This window comes from Martes martes (genome assembly GCF_963455335.1).
Source record: "Martes martes genome assembly, chromosome: 1".
Classification (NCBI taxonomy): Eukaryota; Metazoa; Chordata; class Mammalia; order Carnivora; family Mustelidae; genus Martes; species Martes martes.
Genome location: NC_137888.1, coordinates 12215303 through 12239110, shown reverse-complemented (window position 1 = coordinate 12239110; position 23808 = coordinate 12215303). Strand labels below are relative to the sequence as shown.

At 49.0% G+C, this 23808-nt stretch overlaps 1 protein-coding gene across 2 annotated transcripts in view; it reads right to left on the bottom strand.

The window, feature by feature from the left end:
- Positions 1–23808, bottom strand: part of URB1 (URB1 ribosome biogenesis homolog) — a 68270-nt gene that overhangs the window by 39912 nt on the left and 4550 nt on the right. Inside the window, exons 4-14 of one of the 2 annotated variants that reach the window (XM_080824333.1) lie at positions 22726–22858; positions 17344–17440; positions 15243–15328; positions 13451–13576; positions 11374–11498; positions 7858–8053; positions 5984–6121; positions 3444–3617; positions 2664–2793; positions 1946–2062; positions 384–496 (exon numbers count right to left, since the gene is read on the bottom strand). In XM_080824333.1, the coding sequence (XP_080680459.1) occupies positions 384–496; positions 1946–2062; positions 2664–2793; positions 3444–3617; positions 5984–6121; positions 7858–8053; positions 11374–11498; positions 13451–13576; positions 15243–15328; positions 17344–17440; positions 22726–22858 (1435 nt within the window). Of the gene's footprint in view, positions 1–383; positions 497–1945; positions 2063–2663; positions 2794–3443; positions 3618–4680; positions 4796–5983; positions 6122–7857; positions 8054–11373; positions 11499–13450; positions 13577–15242; positions 15329–17343; positions 17441–22725; positions 22859–23808 lie in introns of those variants that run through there. The other variant, XM_080824334.1, reaches the window with a different exon arrangement.

Here is a 23808-nt window from a genome sequence, read left to right as displayed (position 1 = left end):
TCTTCCAGGATGAGGACAAAGGAGAAGGAATGTATTTTATTTATTTCCAAAAAGGTTTTAAAATAACAAGCAAAAGGTAAAGCCTTCATTATTAAAAAAAAGCAAAAACAAACAAAAAAACCCCTCAAACTCCCAATAACCAGCAATGATACCGTTTCAATGAGGACACACGGAAACACCCTATTTTGCAAAACCAGAGACTCCGAAGCCTCCTGGTTCATCATCAGGCCCTGGGTCCTGCTCTGGGTGCGTCTGAGAGGGGATGCATGAATGCTGTCTTGGTAACCAATAGTCAGGTTCCGATCCAGTCAGCAATTTCCAAGCCAAAACACCAGCATGCCTGCGAGTCAGTTAACAGACAGCGGGAACTCTCTGCTTCCTACCTGTGCCTTTAACCACAAAAACTTGCTGGCGGGCAGCTCCAGGGCCACTTTGAGAATGTGATGCTGCAGAATGGGGGGTACCTGGTCTCGGAGGCCCTGCTCCGAGATGACGCCTGTGGGCAGGAGAGAGGAACACAGAAAGGAAGTCCCGCGGAGGAAGGTGCCCAGCCCCTGCTGCCCCGGTCTAAGGGGACTGGAGAAGGAGCTCCGCTGGCAGAGATAAGAAGGGCGATGTGGGGCCCTGTCCTCCCTTGTCCTGGGCCCACTCTTCTGCCCACCTCCTCCCCTCCCCCACTGTGGCCAAACCTTCAGCAAAGAGCCTGAACTCCACCTGCCCCAAGCAGCCCACTGGCCCCCATCGACCTCTCCCTACAGCCTGAAGCGTGGCACTCATGCCCCCGGCGTGCGGTCTCTGACTGACATCAGCCCAGTGGGGCGCACCAGCCTCATCCCCCAGATTGCAAAGATGTCGGGAGCACGCTGTGGCCCCCGGAGCCCCTGCCTGGGTCCTTATCCTCTGCCCTGCAGTCTGGGTTTCTCTTCGCTTGGGAACGACTCAGTACTAAACAGTAAATGGTCAATTCCATATTCCTACAGCAGAGAGAACCTTTTGCCTTCAAACAATTAAGAAGTTAATTACAGCTTTTCATCAGGATTATTCCAATAGCTTATATAAATCCCAGGAATGATATTTCTGCAAACTTTCTTCTGTAGGCCCAATTATGAAGTCAATTTTATTAGACAAACTTTTCCATCAAGGAAACGTGACCAGACAAGCATAACGTTACTTTTACAAGATGCGGTTTGAACCTGCCTCACTGGGGAGAGCGTGAGTCAATGATGTCAGAAGTGCCTCTGTGCAGTCGGGACATCCCTTCTCAGTGGCTTTCATTTCTTTTTTTTTAATTAATTGATTTATTTTTATTTAAATTCAATTAACACTTAATGTGCTATTGGTTTCAGAGGCAGAGGCCAGTGATTCATCGGTCTTCTATAACAGCCAGCGCTCACTACATCAGGTACCCTCTGATCCCTGCACCCCCGCTCCTTTGAAAAGAAGCTTCAGACTTAATGTCACACGACCGGATTTGTCACTCCTCCCCAGCAGACAGCTCGGGCTGCCTGCCTTCTCCCTTCTCCACCTGCTGCTAAGTGTTCATCTCATGTTTACTTAAGGAACCAACTATTTAAAATACATTAGTCCAGGGCACCTGGGTGGCTCAGGGAGTTAAAGCCTCTACCTTCGGCTCAGGTCATGATCCCAGCATCCTGGGATCGGGCCCCACATCAGGCTCTCTGCTCCGCGGGGAGCCTGCTTCCTCCTCTCTCTCTCTGCCTGCCTCTCTGCCTACTTGTGATCTCTGTCTGTCAAATAAATAAATAAAATCTTTAAAATATATTAGTCTAAACACACACGACCGGACTGGGGGCTCAGGCGCGCCGGTGAAGCTGCCCACGAGCCCTCTCAGCCCCAGCTCCGGGGCTCTGCTCTGGCTTAGCCGGGCTTCCCCCCCCCCCCAGCACCCCCCGCGGAGGGGTGCCTGCGGTCTCGGGGGACGCACCTTTCAGGAGCTTGCTGAAGTCAAAGTTGTACTGCATGACCACGTGTGGGACCACCTTCTGGTAAAGGCACAGGACCTGGAGCAGAGCGGCCTTCAGAAGAATGGTTTCCGCGTCATCTGAACCAAGACCAGACACGTTAAAGAAAGAAACGCACTTGTTCTTTGTCCTTCATCAGCCGCCGAGCCACCCACGACCCACTGCAGTCAACCCCACGCCGAACGCAGAGGCTGCAGATAGATCCCTACGAAGCCAGCATGGTCAAGACCGTCCAAACAGACTGGGTTTAAGTCCCGATGTCGATGCTGTGGCCTGAGACAGGTTACAGCTGCTCTGACTCTCTGTGCTCGGGTGCCCTCAATGAACAATGGGGACACAGCAGCACCTCCCCCCTCAAGGCCACCGTAAGGACTGAGAAGCACAGAGACAAGATATGAGACCCACTGCCTGGCAGACTAATGACAAGGTCTGAGTCGATGTGTCTCATTACTGAGGGGACTGTGTAGCCCACTTCTATCTGCAGAGCAAACGAGCCCCCCTACCCCCACATGGAAAGGCCAGAATACATGGCACCCATCGTTCAAGTCTTTAGAGAGTCACGGTCCTTGCATAAAGCTTGAGCGCATTTCCAACAGATCCCCTGAAAGCTCCTGCAGGCAGGCGGTGTCCCCGGCTGCCCGTACCCTCCATCGGCACACAGGAGAGCCCTACGATCCTCACCGCACTCGGGAGCCACGCAGGCGGCCGGAGTCCGGCTGTCCTTCTTCTTTCCTTTCTCCTCATCCTGTTTCGCGTCCTGCTTTCGAAGGGACTGCCAGACCCACACGATGGTGTTGAGATCTGGTAAAATCTAAAAGGGAAAACAAACAAAAAAACAATCACATTCAACAAGGGGCGGAAACAAATGAAACGAACCTACTACTGAGAACAGAAACAAAGGGAGGATTCGAGCACATGCGGGTGTGTGTGTGTGTGTGTGTTAGAGACGGGGTGTCGGGGGACACAGGCCCACATCCTCTGTGAGTTCTGCCCTGTGCCGATACCCGCGACTGTACAGCAAGGACCTGGTGGAAAAACAAGCACCCATATTTACAACAAACCCCGAAAATTCATTTGCCCGAGCAAGACACTGGGAAATAGAAACCCGCTTTCGGGCCTCGCCCAGCATGACCCTGGCTCCTTTGGGGCAGGAGCCCCGTCTGCAGACGATGACTGCCCATACTAGAAGAGGCCCGGGGAGAAAGACACACAAGGGGCCTCCCAGCCACCCCCGCTCCGGGCCCCAGTCCAACGTGCACGTGGCACCTATGGAGGGAAGAACCATCAGTTTCCAAGGAGCCTGGAGGTCCCAGGAGCACCCGAACACTCCACTGCACTTCGTTTCACACCCAGCCTCCGTGCTCCCGGGACTGCCTCTTCCCCTGCTGTGCTTGCCTGTGACGGCTGCAAGGAAGGCTCTAGAAGCTCATCCGGAATGGCCACCGCTGCGCCCGCGCCTACCTTGCTCAGAGCTTCTCTGAAGAGCCGCACGAATTCCTCCATCAGCGCGGCCGAGTACACCCCTGACCCTTGCCACGCCTCTTTATCCAGGCAGTGGTCGATGGTTTTCAGTGCTCTTTTCAAAATGACAGAAATAAGGGAGAAAGCAGTGTGTTTCACCGATTTGCTGTCCAACTGGGAAGAAAAAGAGGTAAATCCACATGTGTGGAGGCAGCACTGGCGGACACAGACCTCCCAAGCCCTGGGGCTGGCTGGCCCTTGCCCCTCCTGGGGTCGCTGGCAGGGAGGGCAGCACGAGCCGGGCAGCCTGGGGACTCAGACCTCCCGACCTGCTGCAGACCTTGCCTCAGCAGTGGCTAAGGAGATGGCAACTCCAAGGAAAATCTGACAGTTATTTTCAGTTCTGTTTCCCCATCTGTGTTCGGTAAGTCTCTCCCGACAGCCACCGAGCTCACGCAGATGGTCCGCATCAGGAAGAGCTCCTCTCTCGGCAGAACCCCACCAGGCCCTGGAAGAGCTCTTCATGTCAGGAGCCCCAGTGACAAGAAAAGGCTCCATGTCCTGAGTAGGAAAAGCCACCTCCAGGCTTGGGAAGCGTGCAGCCTGCAACCCAGGCCTCCAACAACCAGCCTCTCCACTGGGATTCAGAACGACAGCCAGGAGACCCAGCCGAATCCTCACTCGCCGCACAGACAGAATAAAATTCAAGAACCTGAGCTATTACCAAAACGAGGTTACCTCCCTAGAGACACAGTCCCCGGCCGGCCCGGACCAAGTCCATCAGGCCCAAGCGCACCCCAGGCGCAGCACAGGCTGGGACGCACCGGCCGGGCCACCGTGGACTGACAGGTTGGTGACACAACCACGACACCCCCTTCCCCCTGCATTCTAATCAGCTGGGGGCTCATTTCACATGTATGCTGGACCTAAGAGGAGCACAACCTGAAATGCCCTAGGCCAGCGATGAGTCCCTCCCCATAATCGCTTCAAAGGCAGGGCCCAAACAGGGGTTCATGGGCACATGCTGCCTCCCAATGATTTCTTTCCAGTTTCTAAAATAAGCTCTTTTCTTGGTGATTCTGAAATCAGAAATTATGCTATTACAAACTTTCGGATAATACTGTAAAGAAAACACAAACGTGAAACACACACACAGAGTCCACGGTATCACGCCCACGTCGCTGCCCCACCGTCACAGTCAGGAAGGGCCCACCGAGGACAAGACAAAGCCATGCACCTGCACAGGATGGCGGCACTGACAGGACAGAAAGGATGTCCCCTCCTCCACCAGCAGCCACCCCATCTCGGGGGCAGACACCGTGGGGGTTCCCTCCGAGGTCCTGAAACGACAGTCCAAGAGGGAGCGGCTGGCCTTCCATCCCAGACTGCCTGCTGCAGACGCTCCCAGGGGGCAGGGACACGGCCACAGGCGACGCAGTCTTCCACCCAGAAAGGGGCTGCATCCGACTTCCACCCTTCAGTTCTGTTTCCTTAACAGCCCCTTGAGATCGAACAGTCTGTGCCTCCCACCAGACTGATGTGCAAGTGAGCTCGGTCCCAACTGTGGTTATTATGATTTGGCAACCAGAAGAGAAGGCCCTTCTGCCTGGCCCACACCGGCCTCCTCCCTGTTCCTCGCCCACCGCCCACTCTCAGCACAGACCCTGGACAGGCATCAGAAATGCTGAAACCTACTGTACACTCTCCCATGGAGTCCTTGCCATTCTGCACCGACTGCCCATCACTGCCGGGGTCCCCTCACCCCCGTGTTACCCACCACGGCAGACGGTCCCACTGTATCCATGCGACAATCCAGCCTGCTTGCAGGGTGGGGACTCCTCCTGCCCCACAAACGCCACAGCCTGCCTCCCCCAGCTAAGACTTGAGGCAACCTGGGAACAGGAGGGCCTGGCAGAGCCCACAACCCACATGTGCCAACAGCTTACTTAAGGCCTTAGAGCTGTGCTGAAAGACGCATGCGCCCCTCAGAATGTGGCTTCTGCAGGGACGTGGGGACCTTTATAACATATAACGATAGGAAATTTAATTTTTCTGTGAACGTGTCCAATTTTTTCCATGAACTTGTCCTCCCAGGAGGACAGCCTAAAACAGCTGATCCTCCAAGTTAACGTTCCCCAGAAATTTTAACACTATTTACTTACACCACAAAAGACAGGATCTGCCAGGCCAATTTCAGTCCTACCCCATCCACAAATCCTTAACTAATATTTTCTTACATGACAGTGGACTGCAGTTGGACACACTGCCCTGCATCTGAGTCCAACAGGCTCCCACCCTCGGGCAGGTGCAGGGAGCCATGCGGGGGGCTGTGGTCCTGGCTCCGTGCTAGAGCAGTAAAATCAGCAGCTGGGATGTTCCTCAGGCTCCAGGGCGCCTTGCCCAGGTAAGTGCACATGGAAAGCCTGAGGCTCACTGACAAAACACCATCTAATAAATCCAGGCAGGCATTCTCAGAATGATCCCCAGAAAGGCCAGTGCGGTGAACAGGAGAAAGTTCTAGAAGAAAGGCAACCACTTACATTTAACGCCTGGGTGAACATAATCTTATTGCACACCAGGGGCACGGTGGTCACCATCACCATGGCCAGGAGCCGAGGCAAGGGGATGAACTCTCTGGTCTGAAAAGCCCGGGAAATGTCCGGCTGAGCCTCATAGATCTATGAACAAGAGAACAGAATGAGGTGGTGCAGGTTCCGTTTCAGAGCGGCGGCTAACTGTAGGCACCCCACAGTGAAGCTGTTCCAATGAAACAATTGCAGTGATAAAGGTCCAAGGCCGGCCGAGGAACAGAGTCTGGAAGATTAACCCCTAAATCTACTTATTAGAGAAAAGTCAGGTCACAAGACTGTTTGTTACCAGGGCAATGACCTTCAGAGCAGAGCCCAGCCTGCAGCCTGGCGAGTCCCTTAAAACCTCTGATGGCAAGTAAGTCACTGCTGGAACTAACAATTGTGTTCCTCACTAGCTACTGCACTTGACAGGCACCTGACAAATTATGTCATCTCTTCAAATACTTCATGACAACTCTTTGAGGTAGGGATATTTTACATTAAAATAAAAAAATGTTACTGGATAACAAAATGGGACCTCAATAAGGTTAAGTGATTTCCCAGGGGCACACACCTAGGGAGCAGTGAAGCAAGGACTCACACCCAGGCCTGCAAAGGCCAGGCACTTGTCCCCTGCCCTTCCCTGCGGAGACCAGCACCACAGTACCTCCCCAGAGGGGTCGTGGCCACAAGGCTACCTTCCCCAGAATGAGGGGCAAAATGCCTCCTTCTCGTCCCAAGATACACATGGGGACTGTATGCACACACACCTGAGAGATAAGAGAGAATACCTGAAAAAAAGCTTGCTTTATGGATAACTCCATGCCCAGGTCAAGGCACAAGAAAACAATCCCAGATATTTCACCATGAAGCAGGCCGCAAATCAGAGCTTAACTGAGCCCGGCAGTACTGCCAAAGAACGCGCGGCAGGTACTCCCGCTGTGGTGGGTGAAGGGAGGCCAAGGTCTGTGACTAGAAGGACATTAACAGGGGAGCCTGGGTGGCTCGGCTGATTAGGCCGCCGACCCTTGGTTTTGGCTCTGATCATGATCTCAGGGTTGTGGGATCAATCCCTGTACTGGGCTCCTCGCTCAGCTGGGAGCTGGCTTGAGATTTTCCTCTCCCTGCTCACACATACACGCTCTCTCTCAAATGAATCAATCTTCAAAAAAAAAAGGACATTAATACATAGCTACTTAGCCATTGTTTCATAGCTTATTTCAAGTTGTTCTAAAAACTTAAAATAGTGGTTTTTAGAAACTATGCTACATTTTAGACACTTCACTAATTCTAGCCTGAATGTGCTAAAATTCCTTATGGTCTCACTCTAAGTAAAAAATCTGGATGAAGGAGAGGAATTCAGCTTAATAGATTCAAAAGGCATCCACCTCCAAATTCAGCTCCCTGAAAAGCAGAATGTCCTCAGAGGACCAGGACACCACCCTGACATGATCTAAATTACCCCCCAAATGGGGCACCTGGGTGGCTCAGTGGTTAAAGCCTCTGCCTTCGGCTCAGATCATGATCCCAGGGTCCTGGGATCGAGCCCCCCCGCATCGGGCTCTCTGCTCAGCAGGGAGCCTGCTTCCCTTCCTCTCTCTCTGCCTGTCTCTCTGCCCACTTGTGATCTCTGTCTGTCAAATAAATAAATAAAATCTTTAAAAATTAAAATAAATAAATAAATAAATAAATTACCCCCAGAAGAAAGGCTGAAGGACTTCATCCTGAAGTTCATGGGCATTTCAGTCTCTCTTCCCCCTGACCGCACCACCCTCCGCGCCCCCCCCGCCCCTGCTGACGCTCAGCCCACCACCTAACACCCTCCACAGCAGCCCGGCTGTCACCTTGTTCAGTAGTTTGATGTTATTGGACCACGTGGACTTAGCTCTCGGGAGAAAGGAAAACGTGACTTCCTTGAAGTACTTGTTCAGCAAGTCCGGGCACACCCTGAGGATGCCCACCACAAGCTCGGCCACTAGCTCGTCGTCCGCCGCGGTCTTCAGACCCAGCAGGAAGTGCAGGAGGGTCAGGTTCCCGCCTCTGTCGGAGAAGGACAGGAGAGGAGGGTCTGCAGGGAACTTTCACACGGCGCTGAGAGCTCGGGGTGATAACACAGCTCCTCGAAATCGCCCTCGGGAAACACAGCTATAACTCAAGTGCCGGGCAAATTGACCTATGACTCGCCCTCACGACACAAGGTTTTCACAGCCTGTGGGGCGCTCGCTCTCCAACAAAGCGCTGGAATTTCACTCCTCTATTGCTGAGTGGCTCAAAAGGGTTCCACTTTGTCCTGTTCGCCATCTCTCCTTCCCTCCCTCGAGTTCCATTCGACTTTCAGGAGGAGGAAGAAATGCCCTCTCTCTCTACCCCACCCACCTACCAGTCTGCCCAGGGGTCAAGGCTAGTGTAAAGAGAGGGCCAGACCCACAGGGAGGAATCCACTCCCAGAATTTCCCTGGGAAGTTTTACTGACCTCTTTCCTCCAACGGCACATGAAAAAGCACGTAGGTAAATTAATATACCTGAGAGTATTAAGTATAAAAAATACAGAGAATGTGTTTTCTTTTGAAAAGACTTTTTTTATATGAAGTGCTCATAAGCTGCCCCAAGTCCACAGTGCCACAAAATTATTTCTAAAACAAGACAAAATGGCACAAGGTTTTTCCACAGATTTTCTGCCTCCTCTGTTTCTAACTCATTTCAAATTCTTATGCTTTTACGTAGCAGGTGCAAGAAGATAATACAGGAAAAAAAATCTACTGTATAAAAATATTAAAAACTTCTCCCAAAGTAGGCAGTTTTCAAAAGTATAAAATCATAAAAAGAAGAATCAGGAAAACCCATGTACATTAAAACTTCCCCTGGGAAGTCATAAAATCCAGAAAATCTGAGAATTTACCATAAAGCATGCCACGCTGATAGCTTCTAGGATCCTCACTGTTCTGTACTCCCTTATAAACCAAAACCAAGATAAAATATGCTGCTTTACATATAATAAAAAAATTTTCAAAAATTGAATCTGAGTATAATTTTGATCAGAAACCTATCCTTCAAAAAGCTCAAAATTCTTGTGGCGTCTGGGTGACTCGGTCGGTTACGTGTCTGCCTTCAGCTCAGGTCTTGATCCCAGGGTCCTGGGATCGAGTCCTGCATTGGGCTCCCTGCTCGGCGGGGAGCCTGCTTCTTCCTCTGCCCCTCTCCCTGCCCCTGCTCATGCCTGTGCATGCTCTCTCTCGCTCTCTGATAAATAAAATCTTGGGAAAAAAAGTAAAATACTAAATATGAAAATTTCATAAGCAAAACAGTTCGTGCTGTCAAATGAACACAACGCTAAATCTACAAAGTGCACTACAAATACTACACACATCCACGTTATTTCAGTCAACAATGTCATCAAATGACTGACACTGCTATTTTACACAGCGTGCAACCTGTGCCAGCCACCACTCCTGGCGGTTACCATACTCTACCTCCCTATGAGGTGGATGCCAGTTTTGTTTCCATTTTATAGATGAGGCAACAGAGGTGGTGAGAAGTACTGTGGAGGTCTCAGAGCTAACTCCAGAATCTGTTCTCTTAACCTCCATGCCAGGGACTGGCAAACAATGGCCCACCCTCTGTCTTTACAAATAAAACTTTATTGGAACAGTTACACCCATTTATGTCCACAGCCTCACGGGTACTCTGATGGCATAGCTGAGCGGTCACGATGCAGACTGAATGGCACACCAAGCCTAAATACTTACTATCTTTCCCTTAGAGAAGAAGTTTACTAAGCCCTGCTTACGCTAGAATTCCAAACAGAATTCCAAACACCCACTGTGTGCTGGGCACTGTCCTGGACAGACCAGCCTCTTGTTCTCACTGATGTTTGTCTACCGGGTGACAAACAAGTAAATATATAAATGTGCAAGGTGGCGGGAAGTCACCGTCGAAAGCAAGAGCCGGCAGAAGGACAGTGATAGTGGAAAGGCAATTTAAAGGGCTGCTAGGGAAGGCCTCTCGGAGGTGGCGACACATGCAGGGAGCCCTGACTAGAGTGAGGGCATGAGCCTTAGCAACTATAGGGGGGAACACACACTTCAGTTTTCTCAAAGCTTTCCGCCCACGTCCCCACAAACAGAATTCCCTTCCTCTCCCCTGAGGGCAAACATTTGCTTTGGCCCCTGGCTTCACAGAACTGACATAAACCACAGCTTATTTGAATGGACCTACATCCCACAAGTTGACTCATATACGCTCATCAAATGATGGTCTATTTTATGGGTCCTACTTAAGGGGAGAAACACATGTGTTTGAGGCATGGAGTTATCTGCTGTTACCTTTCAGCAGGAAAGTGAGCTGATTTTTGCTGATGAGAGAAAAGGTACACTATCATAAAACAAGGTTAAAAGTAAAAACATGATGTGGCAAGTTAATTCATAATAACCTCAGAATCAAAACAAGTCACAAGGAGAGAGGAAAATTTTCACTGTATTATCCTATTCTGAAGAAATCAGTCATCTCTTCCTGAGTGAAACTAAATCAAATCATCTGTAGCTTTATAATAAAATGTTACAGAGGTTAAAAGGAAAAAATAAGGCTATTCACAACGACCAGAAAATATACCCAATACTTCTACTGTCGATGGGAAAAGAGCAGGTTGATAAATCCAACAGTAAGCTATTTTGGTTATTAAAAACTACCAACAGATACGTATTATAGTGAGACTAAAAGAGAAAGTCTAAAAGGACGTAATCTAACAACCCGCTGTGGACTTCACTTCTTCACTGACGAAATGTCACCATCATCGTGCAACATGAAACAAAGTGTAAAAAACCAAATTGTGAAAACCTTGCCCACTAGTAGCTGTTTCTGAGGAGAGGAAGGACTATTTTGCTGTTACGAGGACGGGCTTGGAACCAGATTCCCTGGATCTAAATCTGAACTGCCACTCACAAGCTGAATGACCCGACCTCTCTGTGCCCATTGCCCTTACCCGCTAAAATGGGGTAGCAGTGGCTACCACCTCAGGACCACACTGAGCCCTGCAGAGTGGCCCACCCTCTCTGGCGAGGTGGCTGTTAAGACTTACCCTCAGACCCCGCCAACGCCACAATGTTGAGCAAAACCCGCAGCCCCTCACTGGGTGAGACAGTCCTAGTTGGTGTCTAAGTCAATGGCTACCCTGAGCCCTGTGCCCCGAGGGCACGTAAAGAGCAGCCGCTTTCTGGGTCTCCAAACGTTCATCCCTAAGAGGAGTTCCTCAGTTGTAAGCCACCACCATCCCATCATTCCACAGACTTCCCCAGGAGAGTCACGGACGAACGCGACGACTGCTGAGGGACGCGCACTCGGGGTTCATCAGGGCCCCGCCTTACCTGCCGAGGGTGCCGAGAGACGCGTCATAAAAATTAATCCCGTGCTTGAGAGAACAGCACAGATCCATCAGGAACGCGTGAACAAGCTCCCTCACCATGGTTTTCCCCGCATCCTCAGCAGAAGCCTGCAAGGGTTTTTTTTAAAAAGCTCAAGTTCATAAGCCTTGGTAACAACTACAGAGTAAAAAACTGGACAATCCCACACACCTGATGATGACTTAGAGCTAACATTTTAAACACTTGTTATCATTCAAACACCAATTCAAACACCAATCAAGATTAAAAAAAAAAAAAAACTCTTAATACAAGGACTCTAGAAAGAAATAATAAATTAAATAAACAAGAAATTAAAGAAAAAAGCAAACGAGCTCATACAGAGAACAGACTGGTGGTTGCCAGAGGTGGGTGGTTGGGGGGGGGTTTGAAAGAAATGGATGAACTGTTTTTGTTCTAAATAAACTGAAAAAGAAAATATTTCCTTTTCAAGTTGGACAAACAGGGAGTTGCTGGAACAAGAAAGCAGAGATAACCGGACATTTCATGTCATTTCTTATTATTTCCAAGCACTTGGCAATGCGGGGTCTCATTCCGTCTTTACAGCTGCCCCATGCGTCTGGCAGGACAGCAATGACCACCCCACCCCCCCCACCCCCGCCACCCTGCACGAAGGAGCAAATTGTGCACAGCACAGCTGGGCTCCCCCGATGGCTTAGCGAGAACAGGGCAGGCTAGCATTGGCCCCTGTTATTAAAGAGTCTCTCTTTACACCATATACTTCAGTTACAAAATCATTTTTTTAAGCTTCTCTTTGCTTGTGTGCTGTGATACTGGGGACGAATAAGGAATAAATACGGTTGACCTTTGAACAACACAGGTTTGAACTGCACAGTTCCGCTTCTGTGGACCGCTGGCCTCAAATACAGCACAATACTATAAATGTATTTTCTCTTATGATTTCCCTAATATTTACTTTTCTCCAGCTTACTCTAGCATAACATTACAGTATATGATACACGTTAACATACAAAATATGTGTGGATCCACTGTTTATGTTATGGGTAAGGCTGTCAGTCAACAGTCGGCTATTAGTAGTTTAGTTTCTGGGGGGAGTCAGAGGTCGTACAGGGTTTTTTGACTGCATAGGGCTGGTTCCCCTAAACCTGAATTTGAATGTCCTCACCTATAAAGGAGAACCATTAAGAAGAAAAAAAAAAAAAAAAGATTAAAAAACACTCTTAAGAGGGGCAAGTTTAAACCTGTATTTTTAAACAAGCTTAAGAATGACTTAATTTCTCCTGTTCTTTTGAATAAAATTCCACATTTGGGAGTGTTTTTATGACGCCTCCGAGGCTTCCTGGTCACAGAGCATACAAAACATGTTCAAAACAAGAGGACGTGGGCAAGTCAGAGAGATAAAAGGAGGTAAAACACAGGGCTCTTGAGAGGTAAATTACTCTAAAGTTCACAGGAAGTCTGAGCGCTCACCACTCTGGCCAAATCCACGTTCAGAAACACCCTGAGGAGAACTGAAATGAGGAAGATTAAAAGGTACATGGGCCTCGGGTCAACTTGAGATCAACTGGTCTAATTCGACACTTGAGTAACTACTACAAAATAAATTACACATGTCAGGAGGTGAGGAAATTGGGGTTTTCCTAGACACTCAGGATCCTGAAGTGAAACCACCAGGCCTCGAAATTCCAAAAGCTGGTACGGAAAGAAGGAAAAGAGGATGCCAGTGAGAGGAGAGCCTAGATCAACACCACACATGGACTGGACAAGGCCTGGAAGGAGTAAGACCAGCATGTCACTCAACTAAAGGGAGTAAGAGTTTCCTTTTTAAGGAAAAAACATATATATAATATCATAATACCTCAGAGATTAGAGAAAAAATTCTTATAAAAAAATAAAACTTAGAAGATCATATTTCGTTTAAGTGGAGAATTAACAGAACTACAAGCCAACAGAAACAGATCAGACGGGAGGCCTTTTTTTTTAAGGCAGTAGATTCCTCAGCCGCCAGCTGTGAGGACCACAGGCTAACGGCGAGGTCAACTCAAACCCAACAGGACAGTACCTTGACATTCTCCAGGCTCACGTCAACAATCCCGTTCCAGCTGTAGAGAGCTGCTATGTGGTTCAGTAACTGCCCGGTAAAGAATCGCACCTTCTGGGTTTTGGTGATGTTTTTATTGTGAACTACCTGAAAACAATAAAACCAATCAATTTCAAGGAACTTGATTTTTTTTTTTTAAGATTTTATTTATTTACTTGACAGACAGAGATCACAAGTAGGCAGAGAGGCAGGCAGAGAGAGAGGGCGAGGGGGAGAAGCAGGCTCCCCACTAAGCAGAGAGCCTGATGCGGAACTTGATCCCAGGACCCTGGGATCATGACCTGAGCCGAAGGCAGAGGCTTTAACCCACTGAGCCACCCAGGTGCCCCAAGGAACTTGATTTTTAAGAGTGTTCCTTGTGTCTCATTGTTACAAAAATCATGTAGGCCTATGGCAAAATGTGTGACCAAAAAAAAGGAAAAACATGAAAAACAAAATTCAACAACCTTCGAACCATCCTAGGCCACGCACAGTTGGCATGGCAGTTCATCTCCTTTCTGTGCCCCTGTCCCCCGCCGCGCCCTGCAACATGTAGTACGTGTGCGTACATACCGTTTGGTTTAGGTTTTTTGCCTCTTTGAGACAATACTTATAGTTTCCTGCCTACTTTTACTTATATAGCATGAGCTTTTCCCGCATTATTAAAAACTCCTTTAGGACCTCATTTTGGAGGGCTGAATATCATTCTAGCCCGTGAGTGACCCTAATTCCACCATTCGCTGGGGTGGGGACCATTAGGCTGTTTCTACTCCGGCTGTCATCAGCATCTTTGTACAGAGTCTTCCCTGCATCCCTGATCACAGGCTTGGAAATGGGGCACCAGTTCTCAGCTCCCCCCCACACCCACTCCCAGAACCTCTGGGGATGTGGCCCAGGTGTCTGTGTTTCAGATTTGCTCCCTGGGTGCTTCTCAGGGAAGCCCCCCACCACCCCCAAGTCTGGGAATATTTTTAAGACCTCTGATGCATATGGCCAGACCTGCTCTGACACTTCCTCCAGGAGAGTACCTGATTCAAAGCATCTCTGCTAGCACTGAATCTCACTGTTATAAAAGGTCAAGGCTAACTTGATAGGTGAAAAAAACCCGTATCTCCTGGTTTCTCAACCTCAGGACTAATGATGTTTCGGCCCTAATAACTGGTGTAGGGGACTATCTTGTGCACTGTAGGAGGCCGAGTGGCATCCCTGGCCTCTACCCACTAGATGCCCCTGGACTTCTCCAGCCATGATGACCCAAAACGCTTCCAGACCCTTCCAAATGTCCCACGGTGGGAGGGGGTCACAAAACCACTCCCAGCTGAGAACCACAGTATTAAACACACTATGCCAATTAGCTATTTTTATGTGGACTGCCAGTTTGTGGTTTTCACAACTTTTTCTGTTGGGAAGGTCATAGAGTTTTTCTAAATGATCATTTAAGTTGCTTCTGTATTGAAGACCGTGATTCAGCTGGTTTTAAAATTCCTACAAGATGCCTGTAAGAGGCAGAATATGCAAAGTAATTCGAAATGACATTTTGGTAGGTGTGTAAATGAAAAACAGCTGTAATTTACAGCTCACAATTAATCCAATGGCTTCCCGTGAAATAGTGAGCAACAGGTTTTCTCCTGATGGGATGATACGACAGCCTTACGAAACAGTCTTCCATTCCACCTATACAACAACCCCGTGTTCTAACCCGTTACAGCTCTAGGGTCCTGCCAAATACGGGAGAAGACCAACGACAGGAACACTGAGTAGAAACACGTCATACCTTTGTTTTCAGCGTGGATAACAAAATATTGATAGTAGAAATCCTGTCTTCCTTGATGCCTGAGCTAAAAATGCAAGGAATAAATTCTGCAAGTAAAAGGTTCAAAGCATTAAACTCAAAAAATATTTTGAACATGAGAACAGATGCAAGAACATTACGTCTTAAAATGGTACAGCATACATACTATTTTCTTCATTTTTTTAAGGTTTTGTGTTTTTTTCAATTATACAAGTTCACAGTAGGATAACCACTTCATGACATAGGTAATTAGTATCTGTAGGTAAAACAATGATAGAATCATTTAAAAAGTTCAGAAGTTCTGGTGTTTTACTTTCCTTTTCTCACATTAAGTTAAAATTAATTCTGTATGAACCACTTGAGTGTATGGTATGACCATTACAATTCTGTTAAATGTCTCCCTTTGCATCAGCTGTGTTTTAAATGATTGTCACCATTTTATTGACTGGGGGCAGAATTCGGGATGATCTGTTTGCTTTCTTTTCATACGTCTGGATCCCCAAGGACTCAGCCACCACAGCCGAATGCCACGCGCTAACATGCTGGTGACACCGGGCAGAAACATCCAAGCAGTTATAATTTCACTTGTTTCACTGGTGCTCAGTGGGCACACAGACTTTCTACAAAAGCAAAGTCGTTCTCGAAAGAAGAAAAATTGGAAAATGCCAGACAAACCGAAAGAATGAACTCTGCAAGAAACCATCACTCCGCTCCCCAGAGGTTAACACTGTTAACATCTGGGCTACTAGTTAACTGTTAACCTTCTGCTAGATCCGTGTTCTGTTGCATTCATGTTTTTATTAAAATGGGATACTCGATGGTTTCACAAATGAGTTTATACCCAATCACATACTGTTCAAAGGCTGGCGTCAGGAAGCATATTTCTACCCCAGTTTTAACTGCTGCTTTCACCTCAGCACTAGAGCTCAGTTTGCGCACTAGTCCTTTGTTGGTGGACAGTTAGAAGTCCAAGTTTCAGATAAAATGAGGAAACAGCCCCTAAGAAAACCTCTACTCACCTCCTTAATTCTTCCCTTAGGAGAAATGACTAGACATGAAATGGCTGATCAAACCTTTTTAAAGTTCTGATGCCTTTGGCCAGAGTGCGTCGCCAAAACATGAACCGAAGTACATCCCTGCCCCGTTAGCAGAGTCCGGGAACAACCCCAAATCACCATCCTTTAAGGCCAGACGGTGGGGGGGTCTCAGGAGAATTCGGCAGAACTCCGAGCCCTGGCAGGAGCTGGCCACAAGCAGGAAAAGCGACTCGTCCATGGGACTGCTTCCCCAGGGCAATGCGGCTCCCCGCACTGATCAGGGCTGATGACATAGAAGGTGACCAACACCCACACCCTATTCCTAAATGGTCCCTGGCAGTCACTCAGAGAGAGCTCAGGTCTCCCACCCCGGGGTGGGGAGGTGAGGGAAGGGCTGGAGACCTGACCACACGGGGCCACAGGGACCACGCCGTTCCTCCAACAACTCCCAGAGCTCCACAGAGACAGCTCCCCACCTGCAGACAGGGCTCGATTCTGGGGGATCGTGCGGAACGATGGCCATGTGCTAACTGCGGGCTAGGGCTGCCACTTTGTCTTACGGAAGCTCTGGATAAAATGCAAGTGGCCCTAACAGCCTGGCTCTAGGGGGACAGCCACCAGAAAGTGGCCCAGCTGGAACTCTTTAGCTCTGTTAGCAATATTCTGGTAACACACGGCAAAGCTCCTGAAGTCATTAACCTTTAGTTCTTCAAACCCAGTTACTAAAGAAAGCCAGGCAGCCAGGCTACGGATCCGTGCAGGGTCTGGAGCCAGAAAGCCTCCTTCGTGTGTGGGAGTCTCTAAAGCCTGCATCCCTCCTTTGTTAGGACATCGCTCGGCATTCCAGAGAGCAGAGCAGAAATCCCTCGGCCACCTCTGAACCGCACTGACCGAAGCTTCGCCGCACGTGCACCCTTCACCCTTGTGCACGCAGCCACTGCAAAAGCCGCAACCTGGGCTTTTCAACTTGGGAAAAATGCTTTGCGGGAGACTTTCCAAAACCAGTTGCAATCAGACTTTGCTACGAGACAGAGAGGCGCACCTACCTTTCAACTCCAGCACTTGCACTATGGTGCTGTCATCACCAGCGATGAGAAAGGAAAGAGCGAACTGAACGTAGGCCAGCCGGACATCGGGCACACCCTGGGGGGCGAAGGAGACCGCCAGTCACTTGTGTATCCACTCACCGTCCCCCCCAGGGAGTAGGGACTTGGTGGCTCACGCGCCCCTCCCATCCCTGTGGCAGAGAGGCCTCCAGGCTTGTGCCATCAAAAGGCTCAGAGTCTAAAACCAGGAGTCATCTGGGTGCCTGGGTGGCTCAGTTGGTTAAGTGTCTGCTTTCGGCTTGGATTGTGATCCCAGAGTCCTGGGATCAAGTCCCCCATCGGGGCCCCCTGCTCAGAGGGGATCTGCTTCTCCCTCTCCCTCTGTGTGCTCGCACACACACTCTCTCTCTCAAATAAATAAATAAAATAGTAAAAACCAGCAGTCACCTCTCTGTGGGAACCCGGGTTTTTCCCTTTGCTCTTTTCCCTCCACCTTCTGGTCTACTTTGCTTGCTCTTTCCAGAAGTTTCTAAATACAGAAGTATGGAGCACCTGGGAGGCTCAGTGGGTTAAGCATCTGACTCTTGATCTGGGCTCAGGTCCCGATCTCAGGGTCGTGAGATGGAGCCCTCCACTGGGTTCCCCCCGGGCGTGGAGGCTGCTTAAGATTCTCTCTCTCCCCCTCTGCTCCTTCCCCTTCTCCCTATCTCAAAGAAGATAAATGTCAAGAAATGGGCCAAAAGTAGAGAAAAAAATTATTGAGATGTCTATCTGAAATACCGATTTTCATCCACTATGCTTAAAAGCAACAGCATAATAATAATAGCATAATAATAAGCCATAATAATAATAAAAAGAGCATAATAATAAGCTCACTGCTTAATAAACACAGAAGTATGGTTCAGTATAGTTGTGTTCCCTCCCCCTGGCATACATGACCACTTGTGGTTTATGGACCACTTTGGTATAAAGCAGAAGATTCTCAGCCCATCTAGATCCCATCGACTTCACTTACCAGTGAAATCATACACACACATTTTTGAAAATCCAGAGCCAATGGAAAGACCAGTGCTGCTTTTACTGACGCCAATGAGGTGATGTCTGGGTTTTACCAGGCAGTATAAATTCACACCAAACACCAAAGCACAGATGCTGATGTATTACAAACCCAGTGTGGCCTTCCTGGGACGGCCACGTGCAGGGTCCCTCAGGATGTAGTCGTGACCCAGGCCAGCGGGCATCCTTAAGAAGGGCCCACCAGCCATGACCACTTCCCAACACTTCAAGGGAAGTGGTGGGGGCCATCCGATCGACTTTCCCTCCCAGTAATTTTAAGACGCACTGTGTCTCGTCATCCGTTCCCCACCCTGCTGGCCAGTCACGCGCCGTGCTCATCCGCGGTACCAGCACCAGCTCAGACACTGGGGTCCCCCACTGCTTCAACCATACTCTCCTCCTAAATTAAGATACCTCAATTTGCTGCCAAGAAATAAGTTAATACCACGGAGAATGACTGCCCTGCATGCCTGGAAAAGATTAAGAAGTCTGCCTTTGAGATCGTTCCATCCTGGATAGTAGTGGCAGTGTAGTGGTGGTGGTGAGGAGGAGGAGACCAATGTCATTTACTGAGCACTTACTATACGTCAGATACCAAATCAAAGGCTGCACATCTGTGACTTTACTTACTCCTTATAACAGCTTGAGGTGGAGATGCCTTCTACACCCATTTCACAGATGAGGAAACAGAGGTTTTAAAAACTCATTCAAGGTCCCACAGCTACTGAGTATGTACTAGAATCAGAAAGTATGAAACAACTGTACACACATACTGCTTCACGCCCAACTTTATGTCTGACTAGAGAGAAGTGCTTTCTTCTCGGAGCTTCCAGGCCATTTTCATTTCGCTTCTTCCCAAGATGCAAGGACCACACTTGGAACCACTTAGGCCTCTATGTGAGTATTTAATTAATTCTCTCTCGTTTTGTCGGATGTATGTTTTTCAGGGAGAAGAGAAAGGCCATCGGACCCACACTCTGCCCCATGTGGACGGAGGCCTCGCACACTGACTGTGTTCATGGGTCTCAACCTCTGTCCACGCGCCATAGCATTTCAGCAAGGCCCATCAGACCAATGTTGGTTTATTCCAAATACACTAAGAGCTCAAAACTATCTTTTCCATTCTGGGGACTTACCCTGTGGACCTCCTCACAATATGGAATTTGGGTACAATGGTCACTAAAGTCTTGAAAATGAGGGGCATTTCCTCAGAATACCAGCAGCGTTTCAGAGCCTTCAAAACTCACCAATACAATGTTGTTCAAACACCAATTATATTCAAGATGCCATAATCTCAGGCCCAGAGAGGACACAAAGATGACTAAGATATTGTCCCTGTCCTCCAGAAGCTTAAAGTAACCACTGCTCCCAAGCTATCCAGATGTCACCTCCTTGAAAGAAACAGGTCAACTAATTCGAGCAGTTAACCCGCTGTCCTGGTCTACCTTTGCCTCGTGTTTCAAAAAAATGGTGAGATGCCAAAACTTGCCAGTAAGCTTAAATTAGGTTCTTGTCAAATAAATAAATAAAACCTTTAAAAAAAAATTAGGTTCTGTGCTTCGCTAGTTAGAAAGGTTCCACAAGTTTGGGGTTTTGTTTTTTTGTTTTTGTTTTTGTTTTCTGTCCACTTAAGTACTAGAAGTCAGGGCTCTGGAATGCAGGTCCCAGTTATGTGTCATTCGAGATCTTTCTATCCTGCTTATACGTAGCAGTTGGGACTCGATGCCCTTGAGGGTCCCTCCAGCAATGTATTTTGAACTGACATGAAATGTAGTCCCCACCTCCGGTATCCATCTTGCATATTCCAGCCAACCCCAAATTTCAGGTTCCTGAGACTGAACAAACCAAGACCTCAAGACAGAGCACCCGCCGCACTCCAAGCAGCCACAGCCACCCACCCCGCTCCCTCCCCCCGGGCCAGACTGCCCCTCACTGTCCCCTGGGCCTCCAACCTCCATCTCTAGCAAGCTCCATCAAAGGCAAGAGGGTCACACGCCTACTCCTCATTCCTACCCCGTGACTTCACAGTGCTATTATTCAGGAAGAAAGCATCCTGAACTCTTTACAGCTTTGTTCTGCAAAACAACGGTCTAAAATAGACCAAAACATATTTGGTAAAACTGCTCTTTGGCCAACGGTATGAACAGTGCTTTCTTTGGCTGCATGAAAAAGAACAATAATCCTCTCTCTTCTTGAGGCTTTAATAATTCCCACTAAAATGTTAAAGCACACTTATTAAAAAAAAGATCCAGATATCCATCAGCTTCTTCAAAAACTAAACAGAATGAAAAAAAAAAAAAGGTAGGTGTGCGGGGAGAGAAAACTCAATGACATGAGAAATTTAAGAAACAGACCCACGAAACACAATATGTGGCCCTTGTCTGGATCCCGATTTGAACGACGAAGTCAAAAGACAGAGAGTGGGGGAAAACTGAGACCGAACTGGGCATTTGGTGATATTAACAGTGATGAACGGTATCTGTACGGGGATGGTACTGTGGTTTTGTGTTTTAAAGGTCGCTTTCTGTTAGAGGCCTGCACTGAAACATGCATGAGGGAATATGGTTCTCGTGTGGGATCCACTCTATTTGACTGCCTCGACGGCCCCCCAAACCAACCAACACATGGCAGGGGTGACTGTGTCTGCAGCTGGAGGACGGGTTCGTGGGGGCTCACTGTGCCACTATTTTTTAATGTCCCCAACATTCGTGTGTGGGGGAAAAAAAAATTGTCTAAAAATCATTCCCGGGGCACCTGGGTGGCTCAGTGGGTTAAGCCTCTGCCCTCGGCTCAGGTCATGATCTCAGGGTCCTGGGATCGAGCCCCGCATCGGGCTCTCTGCTCAGCAGGGAGCCTGCTTCCTCCTCTCTCTCCGCCTGCTTCTCTGCCTACTTGTGATCTCTCTCTCTTTATCAAATAAATAAAATCTTTAAAATAAATAAATAAATAAAAATCATTCCCCACAATGAAATATTTAATGTACACCCTAAAGTAAAAATGCTTTCGTCCTGACAATAATTCCCATTTTACAGACCAAGGAGACGTAGAATATAACTTGCCAAGAGGACCCTGCCGTGAAGCGAGCCCGCACAGCCTGCAGCCTGCGCTCCTTCCCTCGTTGTGTCTCTGTGGGTGGTCGGGGTCCTGACATATTTTACTTCCAGGGCTGAGCTGGCTGAGGTCAGGAGAGACGGGGCGGAAGTGGGAGGGGAATCTGATGGATATGTACTGGCAGGCCGACTGCCAAGTGAGACCAGAGACCCATGACATCTGCCCTAGTGTGCAAACAGCACGCAAATTCTTTTTATCAGGAACGCATTTAACTGTCAGCAGCCATTCCTCAGTGAACGGAATCTGTTGACACATCCATAGCGTGTAAATAACTCCTGATAATAAAGACGAGTATCCATGAGACACTAAGACCTGGAATTTTTTCCTCAGAAGAACACCTTATTTGTCATGCCGGGAAAACCCTAACGCCTGGCCTCACAGCCTCACAGAGCCAGGAAAGTTACCGGCGTTACGAGGATTAACTTCCAGTCTAGTACCTGGCAGAGTGGAAACTTACTAACTTCCTGAAGAGTGACAGGACAGGGCGCGGGAGTAAATTACGCCAGCGGGCTTCTCCACCTCAGCAGACAGGCTGGCGGTCGGTCGGCTGGCTGTAGGTCTGCTATCTGTGCTGGGGAAGGGGGGGTGGGAGAGGGGGCCCCGGCTGTTCCCCGCACGGCCGTGCGAGCAGCGAGGCCTGAGACAACCTGCAGCCAGCACGTGGCCCCTCTCTCCAGTTTCTGAGTCCTCAAACTTGTGCTCCTCGAGAACCTTTCTAAACCCAAGTGGAACTTCTAGAGCTATCCAGAAACTTCTTTTGTTAACGGCTCTCCTGAAAACTTCTGTTCTCTTTGGCAAATTCCAGCACCCAGTCATCAGACTTACTGATGGGAGATGTGGGAAACATTAAAAAGTCATAAATGTCCTCTTGGATGATGTCACTGGCTTAAACTTCCAAGGGATTTCTCCGAAGTGGACAGAATAGGAACAGGACTGGGACACCCCACAGGGTCCACGCCACAAGGCACATGGAGATGATTTCCTTTACTCCGTGAAGATGCTCACAGGCCAAGCACCGCAAGGCTGAGCCCCCAGAGACGCTGTCCTCAGATGTCCCTGTCATTCAGGCTCTGCCATACATTTCTGCACACTACTGGTCTCCTACTCCACCCACGTGGGGACCAAGGCCAGAGAAAGGACAACAAACAAACCACTGTGGCCCTCCAAAGGGAAAAGGAAATACATGGGAAATACGAGATGCTTGGAGCTCCTCACCTTGGAATCCCTCTTGGACGCCAGGCTGTACAAGGTCTTTTTATTCAAATCAAAATGGCTGCAGACGTCCCTGGCAGCCTCGGGACCCTGGGTCACCATGGCAGCCATCAGGTTCAGACAGGCTCGGGCCATCCTGCAGAGGGACAAGGAAATCAGGCATATTAGGGACAGCAGAAGTACAAGGTCAGCTGTGCTCCTGGTTGTGTGGTCTGCCATGCCCAAGCCAGAAAAAGGAAAGAAAGAGACACGAGGACGTGCTTTAAAAAAACAAAAACAAAAACAACACGATTTAACAAAATCTCCAAATAAAGCTTAAAAACTGGTCTGACAAGGATCCAAGAATACAAAATATGATACAAAGAAGATGGCAGTTTCTCTCTGCAGTAAATCGTCCTATAACCGGGCGCCCGGCAGCTCAGCCCCCGCAAAGGCAGGGTGTAGGGGAAGACTTCTCCGCGGTGCGCATCTCCAACAGCAAGCTCTCAGCGGCCTTTCCATTCAACGGCCACCCGGCATCCGTGGTTTACTGCGCACCCACCACACTCCAGGCACTGTTTTAGGTAGTGGAAAACTGCACCTTCTCGAACAGTCAAGGCCCCCACCTGCGCGCCCCTTGCATTCGAGTGGACAGAAACAGACAGTCAACGGACGGACATGGAGGATTATGTCAAATGTCCAGCTGCACAAACAGACCTACAAACAGATACTTCTGTCCACAAACCGGCAGACAGAAAGGGACAGTGGATGGGGGAGGTGATGAAACAAGGACTCCCGGAGACGACGCTTGCTCACTGCGAAGCCCTGAAGTGGAAAGGGAGCAAGAGGTCACCACAAAGAACCACCGGGCAGAAGGACGGTGGAAAGAATGTCTGCAGTCACGGGTTCCCACGACAGCAAGGAGACAGCAGGGTAGGAGGGGGACGGACGCACAGTAGGAGTCGGCGACAGTGAGAGGCCGGTCCACAGGGGTGGCAGGGGCAGAACCACCACCCTGAGGGCCTCAGGAACCGCTCAGCTCTGCTTTCCGAGTGGAGGGAAGGTCAAGTGCACTCCGGGACAGCTGAACGCAGACCGGGCCCGCGG